Here is a 27,569-nt window from a genome sequence, read left to right as displayed (position 1 = left end):
AGGGTTTCCTCTAAGCTTTGACTGTGATCCCACAAACTTGAAGCCAATAGGGTATAAGAAAAACAACAATAATATACAGGGTGTCACACAGCTATCCAGAAAGATTGCAACTGAGCGGAATTCTATGCAACTTGAGCCCTGCCTACCTTAGAGACTGCCTCTCTCCCGGTGCATGTCTGAGGCAAGTTCTTCAAGTATACAGCTTATACAAGTATAACACAAACCCTCTACAAAAGAGATATGTCTGCATATGTGGTTCAGTAAAGTTGTAGTTATGCATTGTGTTGCATTACAATGTAGTTCCTAACACCACCCACCTAGTTTAAATAGCTGTTTGGCAGGAGTCCTCAACTCTGGAATTTACTTTGGCCCCTAGCACTATTTGTGTATAATGCAAGGCCTATCTGTTTTTGCAAGCTTTTCCAAGAGAAGAGAATGGGGTCAAGTAGAGGTTGGAATGGATGGGCTGGGCAAGAGTTTTTCGTGGACATTAAAAGCAATTTGTAAAATGTTGCGTTTCATTATTCTGAATTTTGAATGTGCCGTAAGAGATTATTGATTAGTGCACTTTAAAAATATAAACAAAACAATCCAAATGATAAATCATTCCTCATGCTCCCATCCAAGAAAATTTATGCTACAGAGCTTCAGCTCATAAGCATAACTCAAACGACCACCAAAATCACATCAGCTACTATGCATAATCTGAGCTGAACCAAGGATGGAAAACTAAAACATATACAAATATTTTGAATAATAAAATGTATTTGGCCTCCCTATCTTAAAGGCACATTGAAAGATTCTTTGCTCTGGTCCCAATCTGGCATTCTGTTTCACTTACTACAGCTGATGCTATCAAAAACGTGCAATAGTAAATAGCTGCACTCACTGCAGGTGAGAGTATCCACCATCAGCAGTAGCAGAGGAAACAGAAAGGAAAGAAATGAGGCAAAATTATTTTGTTTTAAACTATATTTGCAATATTTAAGTGATCATAATGAACAAGAACTAAACCTGGGCACAACCAAAAAAAGGAAGGTTACTTAACTTATGGTAACGAGCTCTTGGAGATGCATGGTCCCTAATGGTATTTACTGTGAGATGAGCACACATTCCATGCGCCTGACACCAGAAACTCTTCAATAGCAGCATACATCGGTCTGTGCCAGCTCCCTTCACTTCCTTGTGCTTCGAATCAAGGGTCTAAAAGGTGGGATGGAGGGGAGGGTCTCTCCATTTCCTGCTCTTCTACAAATCAAGAGAGGATCTGAGCAAAAGGGAAGGGGGTGGATGGTGAATACCCATAGGGACCATACATCTCCAAGAACTCAGGTTACGATAAAGTAAGTAACCCTCCTTTCTTCTTCGAGTGCTGGTCCCTATAGGTATTCATTGTGGCGGATTCCCAAGTAATGCTCATTGAGGAGAAGGGTGCAAGGAAGTGCTCTGAACTATGTATTGTAGGATGGCTGAACCAAAGGACGCATCCTTGGCAGAAGCCTGAATGAGGGACAATGCCTAGTTAATGTCTGAATGGAACCCCATCCCATAGCTGGAATTCCTTACAAGGAAGCTACCTAAGCAACCGGAGCTCTAGCTGACAGACTGTGGAGGTGGTGGTCCCATAAATTCATAACAGCATACACAGGTGGAAAGCCAAGTAAACAGTCTTTGGGAAGAGATTGCTTCCCCTTTCATTCTTTCAGTGATGGTGACGAATAATTTTGGAGACGTTCAAAAAGGCTTTGTCTTGTACAGATAAAAGGCTAGACTCCTGCATACTCTAGGGCAGGAGTGGGCAAACTACGGCCCGCGGGCTGGATCCGGCCCCTCAGGGCTTTGGATCCGGCCCGCGGGATTGCCCCCCATGGTGCCACAGGCCCTGCGCCACTCTCATAATCAGCCAGCACCATGTCCGTGCGGCCTGACCGGGGGGGGGGGGGGGGAGAGAAGGGGGGGCACAGAGGGCTCCGTGCATTGCCCTTGCCTCCAGGCACCACCCCCTGCAGCTTCCATTGGCCAGAAACAGGGAACTGCGGCCAATGGGAGTTTCGGGGGAGGTACCTGGAGGCACGGCAAGGGCAGCGCACGGAGCTCTCTGCCCCCACCCCCAGGGGCCGCGCAGGGTTGTGGTGCTGGCTGCTTCCCGGAGCAGCGTGGGGCCACCCCAGAGCCTGCCCTGGCCCCGATGTGCGCCGCTGCCACCCTGGAGCCACTTTAGGTAAGCGGTGCCAGGCCGGAGCCCAAACCCCTCCTGCACCCCAAACCCCTGCCTTGAGCTCACCCCTCCTGCACTCCAACCCCCTTCCCTAAGCCCCCTCATACATCCCGCACCCCTCCTCTGCCCCATTCCTTTGTCCTGAGCCTGTTCCTGCACACCACAACCCGCAGTCCCTCCTGCACCCCAACCCCCTGCCCTGGCCCTGCATACAATTTCCCCACCCATATGTGGCCTTCGGCCCAAAAAGTTTGCCCACCCCTGCTCTAGGGAGTGGAGCCTCCCATCCTCTCTATTATTGTGAGGCTTTGGTTAGGAGATGGGCAGATGAATGGTCTGATTCAGGTGAAATCCAGAAGGGACCTCAGTGTTCATCTTTGTAATTAAAATGCAATGATTAGAGTACCTTTTATGATAACAATGGTGTTTTCCTTTAAAGAGGAGGAAGAAAATCATTAAATGAATGTATGAGAAACTACTGCAACAAAATGAACATAAAATAATAATAATTAGAATTTGCCTATGGGTATGATTCTATCAGGAACTCACAAGGGAAATATACAGGATATTGCTGCACTTCATCACTCAGACGATTCTGGATACAATTTTGAATGGATTAATCCTCTCTCTCTCCCCCTCCATTTGTATGGTGGTAGCACCAAGGAGCCCAAGTGATGGACTAGGGCCCTACTGTACTAGGCACTGTAGAAACAGAACATAAAAAAAGACAGTAGCCATTAATGTAGAGAGTTATTCTTTTCATAGAACTGAATGGACTCTGATGATTGTGATGAGAGTGGGTAGAAAGGTGGGGGTGCTTGATGCAGATGTTCTAAGCTACTAGAGAACAATGAGATTTGAGAAACATCCAAAAACCAGTTAATTAAAAAATTGGCAGAAATCTTATTCCCAGCTCCCTTCAGAGACCTCTTCAAAATAAATGATAGATTTTAATTTGGCTTTTCTTTGTCAGCAAACTGACACTGCAGCTGTGTGCAAAAGGAATGGGTCACATTGTATTTCATTCAAACGAAAGTTCAGAGATGTGTCAGCATCGTGCGTGCAAATACTCCATTTCAAAATGGATCGGCCACGTGAATTTACCAGGTGCCTGGGAGACACACATAGTAGCTGTCGAAACTCGGCACCAGGCGAGAAGTTAAAATATTATCCATGGCTAGACATATAGACCCAAGATCCCAAGGCTAACAAAGTTTACGGGCACCACAGAACTGCGATTTACACAGAGCCATTTGTTTTATTATCTGTGACCAGGTCAAGCTTCCACTAACCAAGACAGACAGACCGAAAACTATTCCACAGCAAAGTAACTGTAAACAACTCTGATATCCTATCTGTGGTCTTAAGTCACTATATGAAGTTAATAGTTCTACAATCAAATCCTTGTCTCCTACCTAAGTACAAGCAGCCAAGCTCAGCACAGTAAGGGGTTGCATGGGGGTTGGAGGAAAGAATACAGTCCCTACTCACAAAGTCTAGGAGCAGCCACTACTATAGTCCTGAGGTGACAATAGCCTATGCCCACCCCGCAGTGCACATACATAGTCAGGGGGTAAAGGCTGGTGGATCCATTTATTACTGGATTCAATTAGCCTTACCTCCAGTTCTCTCCTGGCCTACTATACAAGAATGCAGAAAGCCCCCCACGCAGAGCTTGGCTCTGCAATAAACCTTTTGCATGGAGTCACAGACTAGCTGGCCCTTTAAGGCAAGATAGGCTCAGCCTAGCCCACGGTCTAGCAGATACCCATCAGTCCTGCCCCTTGATTTAGACTTGTAGAGGCAATAATTGATCCCAGCTCATTGTAATGGAGTTAGAGTGAGTGACCTCACCTTCAGGGGACAACTTAAACAGAGTGGAGCTCAGCTGAGGGGAGACGACCTGGGAGAAAGAAGTTAGGGAGCTGCCCCTCATTCTGGGAGGGGTCTGGGGTAGACACACTGAGAAAGGCCACAGGGACAGAACTGACCCTTGTGGTAGGCAATGGAAAGGAGACAAGACCCAGGGAGAGACTGCAGAGGAGGCAGGACTCTCCTTGGAGAGAAACCCACAGGAGGCGGAGTTAGGGTCTACAACAGGTGGAAGAGACCCACAGGGAGCAGAGCAAGCTCTTCTGGAGGGTGGCTTGAGACAGGGTTTGTAATTGGAAGGAGAAGACTTCAGTAGTGTCAGGGAGGCAGAAGAATTATCCAGATGTGTTTCGATTTTCATCTGGACCTTCTGCTTAACCCAAAAAGAGACTGAACTTTCCGTGACTTGGCTGACGGGCTGAGCCCCAGGAGACTCAGTGAAAGGCAGATGGCCTGCAGGAAGTACTGGAGCCATGGACACCAGCAACATTGCACACGGATGCAAGAGGGCACTCCACAGGTGAGTGTGCCCTCTGTATGTGGACTTCCCGCTTTGGGAAATGGGAACCACACCATTTCTCCTATACACGCAGCCCTCTCCAGACACAAAGAGGGCAAGATTTGTTCTTAAATTTAGGATGCTAACAGATAGTGGGTGAAACACCTTTCAGAGGAGTAGATTTCATCATCTGACCTGGAAGATATTTAACTAAGCACATTTTAAAACTACAGCATTCAGAAACTGGCCCTGATGTCATTCTTCTCTTTGGGAAAGGCTGTTTCAGCACTTAATGCACCTCTCACTCTTCCCATTCTATTAACTATTGTACAAGCCATAAAGTGTGGAAAGTTTGTGGAACAGATTCGGGTGGGGGGCACCATCTCCTCCTGATTGGAACTCTTCGAAAGTAAACATTGTCCAAACTATACATGGTTGAGTTCTTCACATTCCTCTAATTTTCAGGTGTGTGCATTAAACCACAAGTGCACGCACACACACACACACACACAGAGGGAATTACATAGGCCTAGAGAAGATTTGGATTGTTGCAATATTTCAATATAAGTTAAATTTACATTCATTACAGGAATCAAATATTTAGTAACTATTAAGCTGCATTAGAGTTTAGTGTGGAAACGGTTATGAAATGTAAGTCTTGCAAGACAAACAAGGTTGACACTCCAATGAAAACAAGAGAGATGAAATTAGGTGCAACTGGCTTTTTGGGACCAGTTTCATCCTCTTAGCTGTTCCTTCTGCGATTTCTGGAGGAGGCAGTATATCATATCTGGAAAGATTTCCCAAGATACAGGCCTAATTCTAGACGGTAGCATGTTATTAGGTGCTTACAGAGGTCCTCTGTTGCAGCACAACAACTAACATGTCTATTATTGATGCATTGGAAAACTAAGTAGCCTTCGGTCTCTCATCTGTACTACACTAAACTATGCTATGACCAAGGTAATAAAACCCTGTCTTCCCCAGTGAGATTGTAACTGCAATGTAGATAAGAACTGTGTGGTAAACAAACAAAAAAGAGATGCATTTGAAATGGCATAAAAAGGTACATGGCTCATATGTAGCAAAAGAAATATCCTAATAGCTCTAATTTTATATGTATTTATTTATTTTTGTTACCAAATATTTGTTTACATCAAAGGGGATTTTAAAGTTTTTAATGTTTTTCTCATAATCCATGATGGGAAAAGAAATGAAAGATTCAACAAAAATAATGGTATTTTTAACCCCGTCATGAGATGGTTTTTCCCTTCCATTAAAAAACACACAATAATTTTGACTTAATTTTACATACTTTTTTCCCCTAATATTCATAAACAGCCCTAAAATGATCAAATAAAGGATTTAAAAGAATTCAAAGAGCTAAAAAATTGGCTTAATCAGATCCAGTTCATTCTCATAATGACACAACCACAAATACTTCATTCTGATTATTTTAAACTTCATCTTTCAAATAACAATAAGAAGGTCACAGAAGATTGGCAGCACATCCAAGTTTCATACTGTCAATTCTCTTTTGTGTTTCTTCTCAACTGAAGGGACATTAAACTGATGCTAAAATGAAATAGTCCCTCCCTCTATAGAGGGCTCATCTAGCAAGGATTCATCAACATTTGATGAAAGACTGGTTGATTCATATTAACAATTTACATTACAAATTGTTAGTTGTTCATTTCCATCTAACAAACAAATCTGGTAAATTGCACACAGCTGTGTTTCAGAGTAGCAGCCATGTTAGTCTGTATTTGGAAAAGGAGGACTTGTGGCACCTTAGAGACTAACCAATTTATTTGAGCATAAGCTTTCGTGAGCTACAGCTCACTTCATCGGATGCAGCTGTATGGTAAACAAGAACAATGGTTTTAACATATGAATTTGCTGACCATGATTACTGGTCACAGTGATAATATTATCAGAGCCATAATGCTCTTGTTAAATAATTATTGGCTCAAAAACACCACCACAAGCTCTATTGTTGGAGAGTCATTCAGAAGACAGGCATCATCTACCAGAAGACTGTGTCAGATTTCCTGTTTGTGAATTTTTTTCTAAGAGACTTTCTTCCAACTTACAAACAGCACCAGTTCCCATGTGTTCCTTTACCGCTGGTTAGGTCTGTGTTCACAGGAAGGCACATTGTTTGTATGGATTTACTAGTCCACTCATGATTTTATCACAAGTCTCACAATATTTGGTGTTTTATATGTCTACATTATGTTGTTAAATCAGACAGACAAAAAGCATTGGCCTACTAAACCCAGGGTTGTGAGTTCAATCCTTGAGGGAACCATTTAGGGATCTGGGGCAAAAATTGGGGATTGGCCCTGCTTTGAGCAGGGGGTTGGACTAGATGACCTCCCAAGGTCCCTTCCAACTCTGATTCTATGAAATCAAAACAATTAAAAAATAAAACAGAAACCCAACATCAATGCAAAGCTAAATCCAAAACCCACAACACAATTCTTTTAAAAGGCATCACAACAAGCAGATTCTGGAGATCATTTACTAATAGCCATGATTGCAGCTCCCACTGATCCAAAAGCTCCCCCTTATTTAAATATGATCACTATAAAACATGGTGAACATTTAGGATCCTAAATTTCAGGATCTAACAAATCACATATACTAAATTGCATCTGCCATCTTGGATTCACTGTTGAGAAACCTTTAAAAAAAAAAGTGTACAGGTTTTGCTTTCATGGGAAAACACACACATTTAAGTATCCTCTGTGCTCGGCTGATTCTTCAACTGCAAAGGCCCCAATTCTGTACAAGGATCCCCCTGACTAACCAAAATAATATTACAGTTCCCTTAATGCTATGCAGCAGCTAGAGAAAAGTCAATTTGCTGTGGAAGGAACTTGCACCTACATGAGAGAGATGCAAAAGTGTTTCACATTCAGTGTTTCACAAGAAAAAAATTCATTGATAGGACTAAAATAAATTGTACCAGGCTACTTTACTGTCTAACAAGCCGTACTTAGCAAACAGGAGAATTTTGCTATCGTTCACCTTTATTTTTAAAAACATATCATTTTGATGAGACAACTGGCAACATGATCCCTGTTAGTGTTCAACTGAGAAGTGGCAATTTACAGCAAACAACAGTGGTTCTTATTCCTACTATGCTTGAAATGATTCTGTATAACAAATGGTAAGTGAATTGTTCAACGATGTCCATGCAGAACATGAATCTATTATGGAGTTACTGCCCTCTAGTGCTAGCTACCAAAGAATAAGTTTAATACTTGCTTTTAAAATGGGATTCTGCAAATTTGCTAGTAATGTGTGCAATACAAATACAGCGATATCCATTATTTATATTAGAAGCTATATTGAAGCTGAAATTCTAAAGCACGAATGGAAAACAATCCCAAAATATTCTCTACACTATTACTTCCTGTAATGGAATAATATCAGCAGTAAAATCAGTAGCATTCAACTTCCCATTACACCGTGATGAAGGGAATGTGACACACAATGGGATGGCATTGCACACCATATTTCCCATCTGGAAAAAAAATAGCTCAGTGATGCTAAAATACTCATCTTTGTTTTGTAGATTATAAAATGGACACACATTTTTAATTAGGAAACAAAAAGCCCTTTAAAGACTAGTTGCAATATGGATCTAGAATGTGAGATTACAGAATCCAGTACTGAGGTTCTCAAATCAGGTATAGATCATGCACCTTCATGCATCTGGTCAGGGCACAGTTCAGTTGCCCTGAAATGAATCTGAATGAGTGACATCATTCTGGGTATCATCTTATCTATATTTTCTTTTCTTCCCCACCTCCCCGCCATTCCAACTTTCATTTTCTCACTTGTTTTTGATTTTGTCACCATTGATTCTGGTTGCCCAATTGGAGATGCAATAAAAAGCCCAAATAGCCTGAAGGCAGGTGGCTTAACAATTTCAGAAAATTAGACCCCTTTAAAGTGACTCAGATTGGACACCCAAAAATGTGGCACCCAAAAACACTGGCTACTTTTGAAAACCTTGGCCATTGAGTAAACTATCTCCAAAAATATGTTACTACAGTAAATGGGGTAAAACAATGGACAGCACCCTACTCAATACCTTCTCTACACCCAAGAGAGAGAGCACCAGTTTGTATTGAATAAACGTGTGCCCTTTGCCAACCTTATTCAGCAGTCGGATAGTCTGATGTAATCATAGTGTAACACATGCATGATTTGGCTGAAACTTGCGAGATCTTTACAAATGCACCCCAAGTCCCTTCTTCCTGCTGCAGAAGTTTATTTCTGTTGCCACTGGGTCTGAGTACAGAGTAGAGAGTGACACAGAGACAGGGATAGGAGAAGGGAAGCAGTCACCAGCTTGACCTAAGGCAGCATCACCACCAATTCTCCTTAATATTCTCCAAATAAGCTGGGCTCTGGGTGAAGTTACCTGCTGGAGGGGTCTTTTAGAATGTGTGGAAAAGGAATGCTAAGTGGGAAACACTTAATTTGTGAAAACAAAAAGCTCTTTACCCTCCCACAACACCAAATGAACAGCACAAAATTAGCATGTTTCACCACTTCATGCAGAGATGTGAACTAGCTACTGAAAGCAAATGAAAACCAGGAGAAAATGTATAAAATTATGGATGGAACTGGGAGCGCTGCCAAAAGTAAAGGTCACTGGCACCTTCCATTGTAAGACACTGTTCAGGGGTCTTCCATAGCCAGATTTTGAGGACTGTTTCAGCTAAAACTGTTCAGCCATTTCAGAGAGGAAGATTACAGAAAAATGTTATTTTGCTCATATTTAAAGAATTTTTACAACTGTTTTATTAAGAAGTTCCATTGCCCACATACTTGGGAGTAGGGACTTGGCAAGGGGTCATCAGAGGTCAGGGATGTGCCTTTGGGTGTTCCCATGAAAACTTAATCAAATTTGGCCAAGTTGTAAGTGTTTGGATAATTTTTCAGTTTATACTTACTCTGTAGAGCAGTGGTGGGCAACCATGGCCTGCATGCAGCCCATCGGGGTAATCTGATTGCGGGCCACGAGACATTTTGCTGACGTTCACCCTCCACAGGCATGGCTCCCTGCAACTCCCAGTGGTTCTCTGCTCCTGGCCAATGGGAGCTGCAGGAAGCAGCGGGCTGCAGGGACTGTAGAGACTTGTTAGAGTTTGGCAGCTAAATTCTCCAAAGCTTCTCTCTGCACTGAGCATACTCCAGCTTCTCCCAGCTCCTAGTGTGGACCAGAATGTGTATGCACCATCCCCACAGACAAATAGGAGCAGAGGGGGACTAAGAACAGAGGGATAGGAAGGTTGGATAGCAGGAGATGGACAGGAGCTAGGGTGAGGGGGCAAAGAACACAGAGGGACAGGTAAAAAATACTGTGATCATGTAATTAAAATATACATCATAATGCATATGCACAAGGGAGGTGAATTAAGGTTGCACTGGCAGGCAGCCTTAATCCTGGCATTTCCTAATGTTTGAATACTTGACTTTGCAAACAAAATGTTTTTAATGCAAGGTTTGTTTATTAAAATGTAACATATGTTAATGATAGAGGCTGTGCCTTTTGAAAGGCGTAAGACATTATCTCATAGTATTCGATGTCTCATAGTATTAGATGTCAGAACTACTTAGGGCTCTACACTTCAATCTTTACTCATGTTGAGTAGCACTTGCTCACATGAGTCTTGTCACTTAAATCAATCAGTGGGATTACTCATATGTTACTTGGTATGCCTACGAATTGCAGAATTGAGCCCCTAGTTTTTATTCATCATCTAAACAGTGCACAAGAAAGCAAAACACAATACTGTACACCCAAAACTCTGTGTATTCATTTATAAAGGATATCATATACTGAAAACAATGGTCACCTTAAAAATACTGTCAGTTTCCTTAAATAAAGCAACCTTAATCTCAGTCTTTGCTGAATTTCCTAAATTTACTACAAGGAATACCTAGAATAGTGCAAAACCTTGAGAAACAGTTAATTAGTTATCTAACAAAATGGATACAAGTTTAAGACATACCACTGTGCATATGCAAATTTAAAACTTGCCATATAGCATTTAGAGGAGCAACCTCTAGTGGTCAGAAAGGTAGAAACCAAACTATGAGCACTTTTTTAGTCCTATCTTAGTTCCATTGCGCTGAATAAGATAAGAGCAATACTGGCTGTTAAAGGGAACTTCAGTGACAGGAGAGAAGAAGGTGGTCTGTTTTTTCTGGCCAGACATCATATTATTTGCAAAATAAATCCTATGTAAAATAAGGAACACTTATATCTGCAAGCCACTTGCTATAAAGAGGCATGAGATGAAAGTCCTTTAAAACAAAAAGAAAAGGAGTACTTGTGGCACCTTAGAGACTACCCAATTTATTTGAGCATAAGCTTTCGTGAGCTACAGCTCACTTCGTCGGATGCATACTGTGGAAAGTTTAGAAGATCTTATTATATACACACAAAGCATGAAAAAATACCTCCTCCCATGCTTTGTGTTATATAATAAGATCTTCTAAACTTTCCACAGTATGCATCCGATGAAGTGAGCTGTAGCTCACGAAAGCTTATGCTCAAATAAATTGGTTAGTCTCTAAGGTGCCACAAGTACTCCTTCTCTTTTTGCGAATACAGACTAACACGGCTATTGCTCTGAAACCTTTAAAACAAAGTCACTTTGGGCAGTCTCTGTGACTTCCTCTATATTGTACAATGCCCAGCACATTATTAGTGATTAATAAATAATTTTAAAGATATGCTGATCTTAGAGAAGACAAAGCCTACTTTTCTTACAACTTTGTGCTGTAAACATGGTATGTGTTTGTCTTCTGTTTCAAAAGACGTTAAGTTTTGCTGAGTAATCTGCCTCAGGCAACCAAACCGTTCAACTTTTTTCTTTATGTAACCCCCTTGGGATTCAGAGACCATGACCCCTTTAAATCTTTTTCCTGTGTGGGAAGCACTGATTGCTCCAGAAGGAGGAACTGCTGTTAGGGGGAAGGGAGCAGAGAGAGAGGGGAAAGGCCCGGGTGCATGTGTTTATAGCGCCAGACAGAAGGGCTGGAACAAGCAGGCCCTCAGAAAGTGAAGCAGCTGAGAACCTGCCTGAAGCCTAGGAGGGACAGGGCAGCTGATCGGGGACACCCCAGGACTGGAGTCAGGAGGAGCACTGCGCCAGGGAGGAATCACCTGAGAAGGACAAACCAGAGCTGGACCTAGTATTACTGCTGCCCAGAGCTGCATGGGGCCATGAGCACTGGGGCTTGTGACTTTGCACTGGGATAAGGAAAGAGGCTGTTAGCTAGTTAAGTGGGGAGGTTGTCGCTATGGGTGGCTTTGCAGAGAGCGGCAGAAGAAGGCCCCAGAGGGGTTTGTTGGCGAAAGTTCATGGTGCCGAAGATGACCAGGAGCACCCAAGACTCAGCACTGGACTGGAACTTTGCCCAGGACTCCTGGACTGTGTATGCAGACATATTGCTCAGTGTCTGCCCTTTCAGACTGTGCTACCACTGGGCCTGTGAGGTCTTGTGTTGAATGCAACCCTGCTTTACTGCTCCCCCTATATTTCCCCCTGTTGTTTTTCTCCTTTCATCCCTCTGTAAATAAATATTTCCCTTTCCTATATTCATTGTACTCTTCCGGGGTGTGTGTGTTCATTCTGTGGGATTTGGAACAGGTGCCCCAGGGGTGGAAGGGACTTTCCCTGCTGCATTCATGCACGTGCCTTCTCTTGGCCAGAGCTGTCTGCAGAGCAGACTCCATCTTGGCCACAAGGGGGTTAAAGTTACATTTATATAAGGTGGGCAAATCAGTACAGTTTATGTTGATTTCCTTACTTCAGTCTTTTTATTGTTTTATTAGCAGTCCAGTGTGTTGATATATATAGATAAAGCACCCATTTTCCATGGAAGCTCCCCGATAGTATGCTGTTTGATGGGATAGGCAGAAGGGATCCATGCATTTGGGATACTGAAACTACCTCAGCCTGTCTGGTAAACAGCTTGTATTTCTGCCTAACTGCACATATTTTGTAACTGTGCCCAGAAAGCAAAAAGCCATTTATAAATACAGGTAATGACAAAATTAGGGAAACTGAATGAGTGGTTGACACATGTTCACCTTGTGACAGAGCATCCTGGACTAGAATTCACCCATTACATATCTAGATAGGTCAAGGAATGGGGGGGTCTTCTAAAACTAATTCAGTTAAAACACATTGAGCTAAATGGTTGTATTGTAAATACTCAGCTTTTGAGCCAATTAAAGTATGATACAACAGTTAGCACAGAGAACTGGGAGTCATGAGGCTTGGGATCGAGTCCCAGATCTGTCACTTGATCTCTCTGCACTTCATTTACCCCACCAATAAGATGGGGTTAATTTAATCTATTTCACCAGGGTCTTGTGAAGTGCTCTGACATCCCCAGATGGCACCATGGAAGTGGAAAGTATTAATGATATGTAAAAGGGCAACACAATGATTTTTTTAAATAAAAAGAGTAGCAGTAAGTACACACCAGGCCCATCATGTAGTAACAAGTGGCTGACTGTGTACACAGGCATGGGAGGAAGAGGAGGAACTGTCCCCTAACCCAGTCCAAAAACGACAACAACAAAAAAGCACAATGCCACCTAGGAAAGAATGAGACAGGATAAACACAACAAAAGGTAATTAAAGAAAGCTTTCAATCCTTCAGTGTGTTAAACCCTACCAGTAAGTGTTTCTTTCCCCCTATTTCTTTTCATCCGGAATAAGAAAGCAGGTAGGGAAATGCTGTGTGTTAAAGCTATCCAAGTAAGAAAAATGAAGGGAACAGCTGTAGGAGGTCAGGCAGTAGGAGATCGGCATGACAAATGGGGAGCAGCCATGTTCTGTGACAGTGACAAATGCTGTTTCTCCAAGCAGAAAAGCCTATGCAAAAAAGAGCAGGCCTGTAACCATACACCCAGGCAGCACTGAGACTGACCGGGCATTACTCTTTGCAACTCAACGTTTATCTGAAACATTAAAAAAGAACAAGTAGTATTTTTTGGTCACCCATTTCTGCTATGAGCAGCTGTTTTTTCCTGGTCTGTTTCCAATGAAGTCCAGAGCTGAGCCTTTGGCTGCTGCTTATGCAACCCAGGACCAGCAAGTTGTGGATGTGGTAAAAGAAAATCCTTCCAGCTGCTTTGTGACTAACTTTTTAAATTCCTGGCTGCAAGAGATTTGAAAGGCTGAACTGATGACACTGCATCCCTGTCTAGCTCTAGCCACGCAACATGAAGGCTCTATAATTAAAGTCACAATGGGATATTTGACCTCGCTTACTAGTAGGAAAAGTGGGAAAGTAAATCAGAACTGCTGTAGTTATTAGCTCCAGAATAGGCTTGGTTAGATGCTGACTTTTTCTTTCTACTTCTCAATTTGCTTTTGATAATAGTAATACTGTAGCCAGGGCAATTCTGGGGATTAACACACTTCTCTCCAGAGTGGCTGAAACCGCTTGGTCTTTGGCATTAGGCCTCACAAAGCACCCAACTCATGATCTAATCTTCCAGAAATGCACTGCTTTCCCTGCTTGATTGCATAACATGAGCAAACAGCTCCTTACACAGACCAGTGTAAACAGAAACCTCACTGATTGCCAGTGATAACATAAAACAAAGTTTTTTGGCAGTTTATCCTATGCCACTGACAAACTCCCAGTCAGCAGGCTCCAGACCAGACCCTAATCTCAGTTACCCCAGTGTAAATCCAGAGTAAAATGCATTGATTTACCAAGGTCAAAATTAGACAACCTACATCTATAATGTACATGCCTAGAAAATGTCTAATTGGAAGAGCTTCTAACCACCAAGCACAATGATGCTACACGTCAGAGCCAGTTCTGGCACACCAATGTTTTGTGCTGGTGAGAGCCTGTGATTCTGGATGTTTATTGGGTTTCTTGGTGGGGGCGGCTGGAAGGGGAAATACAGCAGCAATAAGCCTTTCATGGAACATAAGAGCAAAACTCACTCATAAGGTTTTGGGGGGTAGGGGCGAGGGTTGCGGGGAATACTGCTAGTTAAGATATATTAAAACTCTTTGTGGAAAACTCATTCCCTGTCAAACTGTAGTTAACAGAAAAAAAATATAGAAAGTGTGATGATGGCAAGTCTTACAGATTACCGACTGTTCAGCATTTTCATGTAAGTCCTTGGAAATGCAAGTCTCTTCCGCTCTCAAAGTTAGCTCAAATGGCTTGTTTTCACCTACACTCATAATTAAACTAGGTCAGTTACCAAGTGCTCCTGACAACAGCTGTCAGTGAGGACTTTATTTCCTATTGTAGAGAAGGCCTTAGCTTAGTCCCTGAAAAGACTGGGTTGAAGAAAGAATTGGAATGAGCTACTTAAAGAACAAGTGATAGCTAAAGAGGAAGATGAATTATTCAAAGGCGAAAATTGATTATAAAGCAGCCCTGAAAGATAAAGCAAAAGGAGGACTCTTGAATCCCAACAGGGAAGGTGGAAAGGCCTTTTAATTCCATAAAGTGATGTGGCTTCAAATTGCATCCCACAGAAAAGACTGGATCCCGACTTGAACCACTCCTGAGAAAGCCTGACAGAGTTGTCACCCAATTTGGAAACAGCCTCCCAGAGAATAGAAGGGAGAGTAAGGGACGAAGGCTCCTGTTCAGCAAAACACGCAAGCACGTGCTTATGTATTTTAGGGAATTGGGGCCTACAGGCATAAACAGGTCTTAAAGAAAAAGCATGGGCTTTTTAACCAGGACTCCCTCAAATTCTGCAGGTCTCACGTCTCCCAAGACTCAAAATAAGATCCAAAAAGTATGGCCTTCTATGTTTTATAGATTATATCTTTACTTTTCCCTATGCATCTATTTACAAAGCCCAGTTCTCAAGTTTGAATATTTCAAATCACATTGGAACGAAGCAGAGTACAGAAAAGTTCAGCTCAGACACACAATTCAGTGTCAAAAATGTAGTTGAAGTATTTTTAAATTGAAAAACACCAACAAGAACATGTAATATCTACCTGGTTTAGATACTCTTTGCCCAGGTTTAGAACAAATGAACCTCTCTCTTACGAATATGTAAGAGTTTGGCTAGGTTTTTTCCCTGCAATAGTAGAAGTATTCAAATAACAGCTATAATTAAGACTGGAAACAAACAAACAAATCAGCAGTGGAGAGTGTATATTAATCATCAGACAGTGTGTTCCTTATTTTCCTGCCACTGAATTCTTATGGACTTCACTGAGAGTAAGACTGAGTCTAATGTGATGTCATTCACCCATTTCTCTCCCATTGCCTAACCCAAGAAAGGGATTTAAATAAGGCATCTTTTCTATTATAATATGAGATTTGTAAGTATTCCCAGGGGATAAATAATGTAGCACTCCCCAGCATGGCAGGATGTTATTGCCAGAAGGAAATGTCACAGAACCATAAACAAGACAGCCAGAAAAGACCACTGAAACCATCTAGTCTCACGTCCATAAATTTGATTTTACACCAGCTCCAGATTTCACTCCCCAAACCACAAATCCCCGAACTCCTGTTCTCAGCTTCCCCAGTACTATAGCCCATAAAAGACTGTGATACCTCAAATGCCAACCCTCACATGTTTGGCAAGAAAATGAATGGTCATCTTCCACTACCCAGCAATAACTACTACTAAACCCCCACCAAGTTCTCTCTCCTTGCCCCAGCTGTTTTCTTACTCCCGTTGGCCAGAAAAGCACAGCATTTTGTTTAATAACAGCTGCTATTAGCTACTCTAAATACCCAGTAAGGGTGATGCTATCTGATTGACATTATTAACTTGAGACAACTGTAGGATCGGGAATTCAGCTTAATGTTAAATACTCCCACAAGGCATGGCATCTGCCCCCAAAGTCTTGCTCAAAATTTTTCCTCTCTTGAGCCCTTCCCCAATTTACTGCTTAATTGACTGCAGTTAATCTGCTCCACACAAATTGTCCAGTTTTCTGCACTGTCCTTTAACTAAATGTTTTCCTTGAGTTTTTTTTCTTTCTTCACATTAAATGAATTAGCAAAGGCCAACAACTATGATGTAGGGATCCTGAATTGTTCAACTAGAGCGACATTACATTTTTAATCAGAAGATATCAAAGAAGAATTTTATTGTACAACAAATAATGTGCAACACTGAATTTGTGACCATATTTATTTCTATTAATTTTAGGTTGCAGCAAATAAATAGTATTATCTTAGGAGCTGTTTAAACTGATAAAGCATACATAAAAAGAAAAGGAGTACTTGTGGCACCTTAGAGACTAACCAATTTATTTGAGCATAAGCTTTCGTGAGCTACAGCTCACTTCATCGGATGCATAACTGTAGCTCACGAAAGCTTATGCTCAAATAAATTGGTTAGTCTCTAAGGTGCCCCAAGTACTCCTTTTCTTTTTGCGAATACAGACTAACACGCTGTTACTCTGAAACAAAGCATACATAGCTATTTCTCAGTCCGAAATGGCAACCTACAGGTAACAACACTGTAGAAGTAAGAGAAATGAATATAGATAACTCTAGTTGAAGAATTCAAGTTCAATAAAACAGTTGTTTAATCCTCATTCATTTATGTTATATACAGAAACAGAAAACATTTAGCAAAGTGATGGTGTTTTACAGGTGGGGCTAGTAGAGCTGCCCATTATTAACGTTGTCTAACATTTCCTATTATAAGATCTTGTTTTCAGTGCTTTTAACTTGGCCAAACTTTAATCATTTGCACTGAAACTTTCCATTCTGGGGGTCTGCCTCAGGTTGGATGTTTCTGGAAAATTTCAGCCAAAGCAGTTAACCATTTCTGAGAGCAAGGCTGGGGGGAAATAAGTTGCTTCTCCCCATGTTAAAAAATTCTGGCAACCTTTTCTTTACTAGTTCTAGCACTCCCATGCTTTGGAGCAGGGACTGGTGTGGTGGGCAGGCTGGGCCTGGGATCCAAGGGAGAAGAAGGGTACACAGAGAATGGAATTAGGAACACTAGGTATGTCTACACTGCAAGAAAACACTTGCGGCTAGCCCATATCAGCTGACTCAGGCTCACGGGGCTCAGGCTGTGGGGCTATAAAGCTGCAGTGTAGTTGTTCAGGCTCAGGCTGGAGCCTGGGCTCTGAGCCCCTGCTAGGTTGGAGGGTGCCAGAGTCTGGGCTCCAGCCTGAGTAGCTACACCTCAATTTTATAGCCCTGCATCCTGAGCCCTGAGAGCCTAAGTCAGCTGACACAGGCCAGCGGGTGGGTGTTTTATTACAGTGTAGACATACCCAGTGAGATCAGATGAAGGGGAATAAGGGGGAAATTGGTTTGACAAGGAGATTGGAACTAGGAGCCAGTGAGGAAATTAGTAATTGCGTCTTCAGAGCAGGGTTTGAATAGTGTGCAGTAAATAACAGATTGGGCCACACATTGAACAATGAAGACTCATTAAGTCAGCACTATCCACATAGGTTTTTTGTGCATAATATTTTATATATGGGTATATGGGTGCACACATTATATATAATCAATGGCATATATAAAGACAATGGGAGCTGCTGCATGATGAACACTTCTGAAAATCTGACCCTAAATCAGAAGCTGGTAGTATCCTTAAGAATCGTGGCCAATTTAAATGCCTTGGAAACTAGCCAGATCCACCTTTTTAAGCAAACAAATGTATTACAATCTCTCGTGGATGGACCCGAGATTGGGCATGCTTTAAAAAGACAGAGAGAGAGTATGAATGAGTTTGAAAGATACCAGCTTTTTTAGCAGTATTTATTGCCCAGTCTGGATTACAGGGATTAAACTGACTCATATGCATGAGGGTGGAAATGCGGGTGTTGGATGTCAATATATAATAACTTCTTCAAGTTTGAGGAATCATGTCAATGGCTTGTGAAATTAGGACCTATTTTATCATTACCCATATATGTGACTTGGGCTTTTATAAATATCTGACATTTAACAGTATTTTTCCCATCTTTTTATTTTGCATTATTATTTTGAAACTGTGGAAAAATAATTATTGGTATCAAATATTTTGCTGACAGAAGTAAATCTTGTTTGCAATTTTACTGCCAAAAACAGATAAGGACAGAAATAGAATTCAGACCATTGCTGAGTACTTAATGCAGTAGGCTAACAGAACAAATCTCTAGGATGTACTGCATCTTATATCTTCTGATTGGATCACGTTCTTTTGTTTTACTGTTCACTGTTCTATTAAACTTAATCAAGCTTATATTATTTTAAACCTACCTTTACTAATAACAAGCCTCCCTTCAGACCAACATGAACATCTGGAATGTGGGTTTCTAACTATACAGTTTTACAAATGTTATGGTAAACCTCTGAAGCCATGTCTATGCTGTACCTTCTATTTGCACTGCCTTCACAATAATGTGGTAAAGCTTTTTGACATGGCAGAGACACGAAACGATAGAATGTCTGCACTCTAAATACAGAAAGAGAACAAGCTGTACAGGAGACAGTCAGTGATGAGACAAGCTTTTGCTCTCCCCATCTAAAAGACAGTTTGGTCAGTTTTTGAAACAGAAGAAGCCAGACCTTCCTTGGTATACAGATGAATGCTCCCAGGACCTACACCAGGGGGCAGGGGCAAAGAATCCTGAGGTAGAATCTCTGCCAACAATCTGCTCCCTTTGTGCCAGACAGGCAGTGTACAGGGAGCAGAAACCTCCCATAACTCCCCTGTAGGCACAGAGCTGATGGATTTTCCTACTGCATCTCCCTCCCCTAGTGCTTCAGAAAACAGAGAGGGTGGCTTGGCGGTGGGGGTGAGATAAAGTGGAAAGTGAAAGAAGCCCGACCACTATGCACTCCAGCAATCCCTAGCTGGCCTATACTCCCATGAGGATCATACACAACTACAATTTCCCCATGCAGCAAGTTCAGCTGCGGCCTTTGATAACGGTACGTAGCAGCAGAGGGCAGCATATAAATTGCTCAGCTTGCGGCACCAGGCAGTCTGGGGGCCCTGAATTTCCTCTGAATCAGGCTTTTTGAGTGCTCTGATTTGCACCAAAACCAGTACAGATGTTTCCACTGATGCCTAGAATATTTCCTGAAATTTTGGAATTGATCAGATATGGTGTTCAAAAGCTAGACAAACAAATGTCATCAAGTTGAGTATTAGACCTGACTTCGCTCAGCCAATTACCAACCTTGAGTGTTCAGAATTAATGAGTTAGGCCCCCAAAATCATGGGATTTTCTTTAAAATCCTGAGATTAAAAAAACCCCAACACTTGAAGTTCTTTTTATTTGCATTCTGGCTTTTGAATATTTAGGGTTCATGTTTTCCCACAACCATGAGGCCTTGACACAATTTAAAAAAATAAAGAAAGAAACCTAAGATTATGGTGAATTCACTTGACTTCAGATTTTATGACTAAGAAAAATGCTAAATATCACAAAACTTAACTTTTCTTGCACTGCAGATGCATATTCAATTTGTGGTCCACTATCACCCCAATCCCTTCTAGCAGTTTTACTGCCTCGCCAGCTATACCCAGTTTTTTATTTGTGCGTTTGATTTTTCCTTCCTAAAGTGTAGTATTTTGCTTTGTCTTTATACAAAGAGAGGAGTAATAACCCAAATACCTGCAGTGACTAGCAAATTAAAATACTAACTACATTATATGGCAGTCCTCTGTTTCTGGAATGAGGAAAGGCCTTATACATACATATACATTTATACAGCAGTTTAATCAAACTGTAATCTGGACCTAATTCTGGTCCCCTTGAGGTCAACAGCAAAACTCTTGTTGATTTGAATAGGTCAGATACTCTATACCCTTTTGCTGCATAAAAGAAAATGTCCAAAACGCTTTAAGAACCAAAACACAGGAGCCTATATTTAAATAAAACATTCTGCCCCATTTACTGTGTTCATCATTTGACATAACTAGCAACTGAATATATGGATACTAAAGCATGCCATTGACCCCTTTGATAGTGTCTATTTATTTAAAATACCATTAAGAGTAAGATCATCATAATATAGATTTTGGAATTAATAGTCAACAGTACGTTTTGTCTTGCTATAATTTTTACATTCACTAATTCACACTGGATTCACATCTGCTAAAGCAATAATATGGCTCATATGTTAATAGAATTTGCAGGGAACAAACAGTAATTAAAGCGTGTTGTGTTGACTAGCTTTCCATTTAAACTAAAGGGAAGGAAGTAGCAGGAATGTCAGGCTATGCTGGAGGTCCCTGATTTCAGACTGTACCATAACAGAGATACGATCAGGATTCAACAGGTTAGAACAACACCTGGGTTTCAGCAAAAATACTCACAATAAATCCAAGTTTTTTATAGTCTCGGGTATACATAGATTTGCGTTTCTCAATACTGCCACTGTTGTTGGGTTCAGACTCCGCATCAAAAGCAATTCTTCGGAGTTCAAATATAATATCCCTCTGAGCCTGAGGGTTTCAAAAAAGAAAAAGGTCAGTTTTAAAAAAAGCAGAGAAATGTCTCCTGTTTCGAGTCACAGCAAGGAACTACAAAAGAATGTCTCAAAAAGCTGCATGCTCTCCAACCCCCAGTCTTTCTTTATCAGAATATAATTTTAAGCAATTAGACAGACGTACATATGGAGTGACTTTGTGTCTCCCTATTTCCCCAAGTCCTCACAGTTTAGGGATTTCATTCCTCAGAAGACTCACATGAAGTACTAGTGTCCTGACAGACACTTAATGACTCAATCTTGCAAGGTGTTGAGCACTCCAGCCCGCACCTCACTTTAACCATGACACCACTGAAGTCAATGGGATAACTCACGTGCTTCAAGTTTAAGTTTGTATTCAGTATTTTGCTGGATCCAGGTCAGGGCGTACTCAGCACCTTGAAGGACTGAGCCCTAAGCATCCGTCTCAGTAACAGCAGATATTTGTTACTAAGTGGATGACGGTGTTGCAGTAAAAAGAAAAGGAGGACTTGTGGCACCTTAGAGACTAACAAATTGCAGTAGTTTCAAATCGTTATCAACGCTGCACATCTGCAGCTCATCACGAATATCTTGTGGCAGTAATAACTGTTTTGCCATTTACAGCTAGAGTGCTACTTTGGTTGATGAGGTGATGTGTACCAGGTAATTGTGTGTATCCTTTTCCCTTCTGAGTGAAGAGTTGCAGAAACTATCCTGCTGCTATATTTTGGAAGAAAAGAGAGTGCACGATTGCTCTGATGTAACCATGTATAATGCTGTCTCCTATCTGTGGAACACCCTACCTATCCCAATTTCCCAAACCACCATGCTATCTTCATTCAAGTCCCTCTTAAGAATCCACTTCTTTTATATAGCCTGCACGAAGCTCCTTTAAAATTAAAGAAACAAGACCTGAAAATCTTTCCCATGGCATCCTGACTTCATGTCTCTTTTTTTAAACTGAAAGCGGTTTGGGGCAGGGACCATCTATTTTTGTTTACTGCACAGCACCAAACACATTGTTGGAACTAAGTAATATTAAAAACAATTATTGTTTAGCCACAACAACCCAAAATAAAAAATGAACTAGAGTTACAGGGTTATTTAACCATATTCCGTCTGCATCATATACTTTTAATTTGAACTTTTGCTCTAGTTCTACACGAATAAAGCCAACCAGGATGACTACACATTTCAGGTGGTTCCGATAAACTTTATAAGAAAAAAAATAGACTGACACTGATCTGGATGCTGTACAGATTTAGCTCAGGATGATGCCAAATTCAATTGATGAACCTCAAGCTCAAGAGATAGTCGAGGTCTGAAATGTGGTAAACTTGACAGTTTGTTGTCTCATTTTTGCATAACAGAAACCAGTTTGTTTTTCAAACAAAAAATCTGGCCTTAATTTCAGACTCCCTGGAAAATGGGTTTTTATAAAAACACATGGAATATCCATGACTGCTAGGAAGTGCCACTTTCTTTAATCTGCCTTTCCTGGCTCTAAAGGCTAAGCTTGGCACTACATCTGTCCCCTTACTGTTTGGACTGGGTTGTGAGAGATGCTTACCTGGTCCTGTGGATCCATTTTGGTCATCATTCTGTCCTCCAAAAGGTTAAAGGTGAGCACTTGCAGAACATAAAGCTGGTGCGCCATTTCGTTATTGATGGCCCTCTGTGCCCTGATAACATGCTGTGAAAGGAAGATATTCAAGTGAATGTCACCTACTCTTTTCCTACCGCTGATTCCCATGAGGTGGGCTCAGGTGTTTCCATTCCTGTACGTGTTTGACAAGCAGTGGTGTATGCATACTGTTGAAGGGGAAAAGGCAAGCCCGATACCAGTAAGGTGGCTAGGTACACAGGTGTTCCATGGGCTGTGATATTAAATCCTATCCCTTAGTAAGGTTCCTGAAAGCAGTGCACAGAGTCCTCTCCTCCTACCCTCTAGCTAGAGCATGTGCATACAGAGAACAGAAATTAGCAGCCAGGTCATCCTTTTGAAAAGCACCCTCTTCAGAAGGGCACATGCAAAGAGTGCATTTAAACAAAAAGTGAAGAGAACAACATTTCTAAGCATAAGAGTATTCATGCTGCTGATACAGCTGTCATAGTAAGCCAATTGCTGCAAGGGAATCAATTACAAATGAACCACACTCCTACCTCTACCAGATGATCTCATTCTATATGAGGAAAATGGTTTAAAATTAATGAAAATTAGAATGAAATGCCCATAAGCAATAGCGAAGTCACCAAAGTTACAATGCAGATGCCAAAATCATGGATAATTTTAAAACCACTAAGGTACACAAAAATGGTAGGGGAAGCTAACTAGATTGATACAATCTTCATCCCAAGGGTTTCTGTAAAGGGTGTAACCAGAGGTCACTAGCCCAGTAGTGTGTAAGGAGAGAAATGGGCATGACCACCAAGACAGTGCTACTCAGTGGCAGCTCTGAATAGGATGTTTGCTGCCCTCTGCTATATGGCATTGGAACATTTATGCCAGAGAATGAGCATCTGGGAGTGCTACTCATGTAAATTTCATAGCAGAGGTCAAAATCTAGCCTACTACTACAGCCACTTAGGAAGGAAAATATAGCCTTTGAAACTGAAACTGTCTGTTTTTTTCACACTGATCATCTAAAGAAAAAGAGGGGGGAGAGGAGGACGGGGTCTCTAGACTGCCTCTTCTGCCAAATCTGCCTAATGCCCATATCTATGTCATGTCAGATGACATAGATGACTAGTACAGTTTAGAAGAGCCCTGATCTGGCTCTAACTATGGTCAGTGAAAAAATTCCCCTGGTCCTCAATGGGAGAAGGAGAAGGCTATTTATTATGTTTATTAAGTACACTTTGAAACGTGTCTTGTGCATCTTCTGGGCAATTATTTATTACCAGCAAATAATCTAACTCTGGCAAACTGTGTCCCATTTAAGATCTCAAGATATGTGCAAACACAAGAGTTTTCATATTGTAAAATCATCTGCACACATGATGGACAAACAAGCACAGGGGCTGATTTTGAGTCATGCAGCACTGTGTACATTGTTTGACAGACAGTTCAAACCCTAAAGTCTGGGATGCATTACTAATCAAGGCCAATGCAGATTTTTCAAATGCCGCCTAGTCAGCAAGCTAATGGAAACGCCAAAGGAAAGGCGCCCCAAATACTGCATGTATTCATTATTATATCTTGGTAGAGAAATGACAATTTATGCATTGGCAAAATAACCTCCTTTCCCTTTTGGACGGTCAATTCTGAGCTCATTCAGCAGCAGAACTACCTTATCTAGCAAGCCAAAAAAAAATGGAAATACAGAAACAACTAAAAGACCATAAACATGAATAATATACAACATACACCCACCAAAATGGCAACATGTTTTGTTTCCCTGTGCTAGTAAATAAAATCCTTGGGAACTTTATACTAATACTTACTGTTAAGATGATCGCCCGAAGCTGTTTTTGTGACAAAATGTTTGCCATTTCCTGTTTTGGTAAAACACAAAGATTTAGCTAAAAGCATGTATTTCAGTGCAGCAGTGAGAAGAACTCTACAGTCATTCCTGGGTGTGTTTTAGTACTGAATATCAGCAGTATTTCTCATCAAGAAATGAAATGAGAGGCCTCACAGTGACTGCCTCAGCTGATCTTTTATTTTTGTTTAAATTCAGACCACTCTAACAATGACAAAGAGGGACAAAGAAAATGAAGGGACTGGAGGCCATACAGTTTATACCAGGGAGCAGAACATTTGGGCTATCCAAAAACAGCCATGAAAGGATGGAACAGTGATTGAGACCCAATATATAGAATATGAGGAAAGTATTTAACATACAAGTATTCTAGCAGAGAAAGACAGGAGGAAGTCGCATATGTTTCTACCTGCCAACTGGGACTTTGAAAATAAGTTGTAGTGAATCAAGATGTGAATATGTGTATTAGACTTTAAAACAGTTGAAAACTAACGCTTTACCTTAAATCAACAATTAGCCTGAGTTACTGTATCATCACTGCAAATCAAACTTCTCCCCACTAAAAACTGTTCAGAGTTGGTGGGGATCTTAGACGGGGTCCTCCATTAAAATCTATACTCTCATCCTTCTACTTTATGTTTTAATTTAACTTCTATTTTTCTCTTTAACCATTCAGTAACCACCAAACACACACCTTTGATTCAACATCCATCTTAAGCACCCAATCTCAGCTATCTAGCTTCGTACCATACTGTCAGACCTTGTATGTGTTGCAATGGTCTCAGTATTTATAAAGTTGCCATTGCAGAAGTATCTAGACAACAGAACTGTAAAACTTTTATTTTCCCTTTATTCTTGTTTGCTGTAGATTATATACATTTGCATCCGTTTGATCTTTGCGCGCACACACACACACTAAAATTTCGTTCAAAAATATACTATTAAATTACCTGAGTAAAATCTTGTGCATAGCTATCTACGCACTGGTATTAGCATTTGGACATTTTGGGCCACTGCTGTAAATTGTGTCTTTTGCTATCATTAGCTCATCCGACACTGTCTTACACAATATAGCACAACGTCACATCAGTTCTGATGTTTTATAGTTCAAAGAAATTATCTTAATCATAATCCATTGTGATTCTGTGCCGTTATAACGGAGTGAAAATACTGCTCATATTCAGAAACCTAAAAAAAAGTTTTTGCAAATGGGTTTGCAAGAATAAATATTAATAAAAGCTAACCAAGTTGTATATTTATATTAAAAATCTATGCAAGAACACAGAAAACAGGAAAACTATGACTGAAATAAAACATGAGCAGAAATGGATAACTGCAGAAAGGATACGTAAGCAAGGCAGAAGCAGCATAAACAAAGGCTGGCTCTGGCAATATTAGAAGAGAATCTACTTGCTCTAACACAGAAAGAAAGTGTTGACTTACAGTCAACGGACAATCAAGGATGTTAACAGTGTTCGCTACATCAAGCTAATGGTATTGGGTCAGAGTGCAGAGGTGAGAAGGGAAAAAAAAGTGATTGAAGACCAGAGAATCTTTGTTAGAGCTTTATTTTTATTTTCAAGCCTCAGGGGATACAGCAGCTGTAGACTTTTAATAGAGTAAGGGTATGAATTATAACAATGCTATTATCCCCTTGGAAAATTCAGAACAGTACAGCAGGGGGAGTGCTACAGACTCAACATGCTTCACAGTGTGGGGAATGAACAGGAAAGAAAAGCAGTTTGCTTAAAAATAAATATCTATTATAATTAAGAAGACTAAACAATTACTCTTTCCATGAGGAATACATGGAAGAATCCCTTCTCCAGCCAAAGGAAAAATCATGGAATGGTTTAAAAAAGTGGGATAGCAGCATGTCCACTTTGCCCTTGGAATCTTTTAGTTTCCTGATGTGACACAACTGAGGTATTACTCTTATTGGGACCTCCTTTAGGGTCATTGCCTGTCCCTCCTACAATGGATTATGATTGTTACTGAAGACAATCACTCTCTGAATCCAGCAGAGCTGCACAGATCTACACCAACAGAGTAGCCTACTTTTTAGAAATAAATTCTTGAGGTCTTTCATTAATACAAGCTCAGACAAAGCTCTCCATTTAGTAATTTTCAGCATCACTTCTTAATAAAATGCAACTAACAAACAATAAAACTATATCTTTCAAAAGAGTTTTTTTTAATGTGTCATTTTGTGCCTCAAGCACTTTTGGTCTTCTTCTGCTATTGCGACAAAGTTGTTTGTTTTTTTTAAATAACTATGGTCCAGCATTATCCTTGATATGAGTAAGATAGCAAGGAGTTTTCCTTTCAAAAACTTTGTTTCTTTACATTACAGAGCCAGACAAAAGAGAAAAAAAGGATAGTCACAAGTCACTACTAGAAAGTTAGCTATATTTTTTATTACAGTGTAGTTAAACAGAGTTGGATCCTCATACTGCAGTTTATAGGAGTTTGCCAAAGCCTCGGGCATTGTGCAGGATTTTTATATAAAACTGTATGGTCCCTTTGAGGAGTTTGCAGTGCAAATTCAAGCAATCATAAATTTTCCACACTTTCCAGTTCACAGCACTACACCTGTTGTGTTATTGATATAAAGAAATATAGCATCACACGTGAACACAGGTGTAAATTTCAAGCCACAATCTTCACAATTGTTAGTGAAATTCCTTGTAGTATTATGCCCAGTGTGGTCTGGTTCTGACAATATGATTTTTCAGTTCACTACTTCACATACAGCAACTATCAGCAATGGCAACTGGACCTGAAAATCCAAGTCCAAGCAGCAAAACAATTAAATGAACTATGATTGCATCACCTCGTTATTTTGCCTCAGAGATGGAGAATGCAATCAAGGTTAGCCTTTAAACCTATGTTACAGTTCATAGAAACTTTCCCTTTCTTGGATATATGGACTAATATTTAACCATAACATATAAAGAGTCAAGGTTCTGACCACTTAAACCCTTTAAAGACCCCAGGAAATTTTCTCCAAGTGGGGGTGTTAACCCCAGACTCC

The 27,569-nt window shown here is 40.9% G+C and overlaps 1 protein-coding gene across 1 annotated transcript in view; it reads right to left on the bottom strand.

Annotated features, from left to right (window-relative positions):
• ELMO1 (engulfment and cell motility 1) overlaps positions 1 to 27,569 on the bottom strand; it is a 413,997-nt gene that overhangs the window by 226,482 nt on the left and 159,946 nt on the right. The window contains exons 11-13 of the mRNA XM_073332875.1: positions 24,498 to 24,548; positions 22,624 to 22,746; positions 20,920 to 21,048 (exon numbers count right to left, since the gene is read on the bottom strand). Of these exons, the coding sequence (XP_073188976.1) occupies positions 20,920 to 21,048; positions 22,624 to 22,746; positions 24,498 to 24,548 (303 nt within the window). The remainder of the gene's footprint in view (positions 1 to 20,919; positions 21,049 to 22,623; positions 22,747 to 24,497; positions 24,549 to 27,569) is intronic.

The sequence above is a fragment of the Lepidochelys kempii genome, chromosome 2, assembly GCF_965140265.1.
Source record: "Lepidochelys kempii isolate rLepKem1 chromosome 2, rLepKem1.hap2, whole genome shotgun sequence".
In the NCBI taxonomy this organism is placed as follows: Eukaryota; Metazoa; Chordata; order Testudines; family Cheloniidae; genus Lepidochelys; species Lepidochelys kempii.
This window is presented reverse-complemented; position numbering and strand designations above follow the sequence as displayed.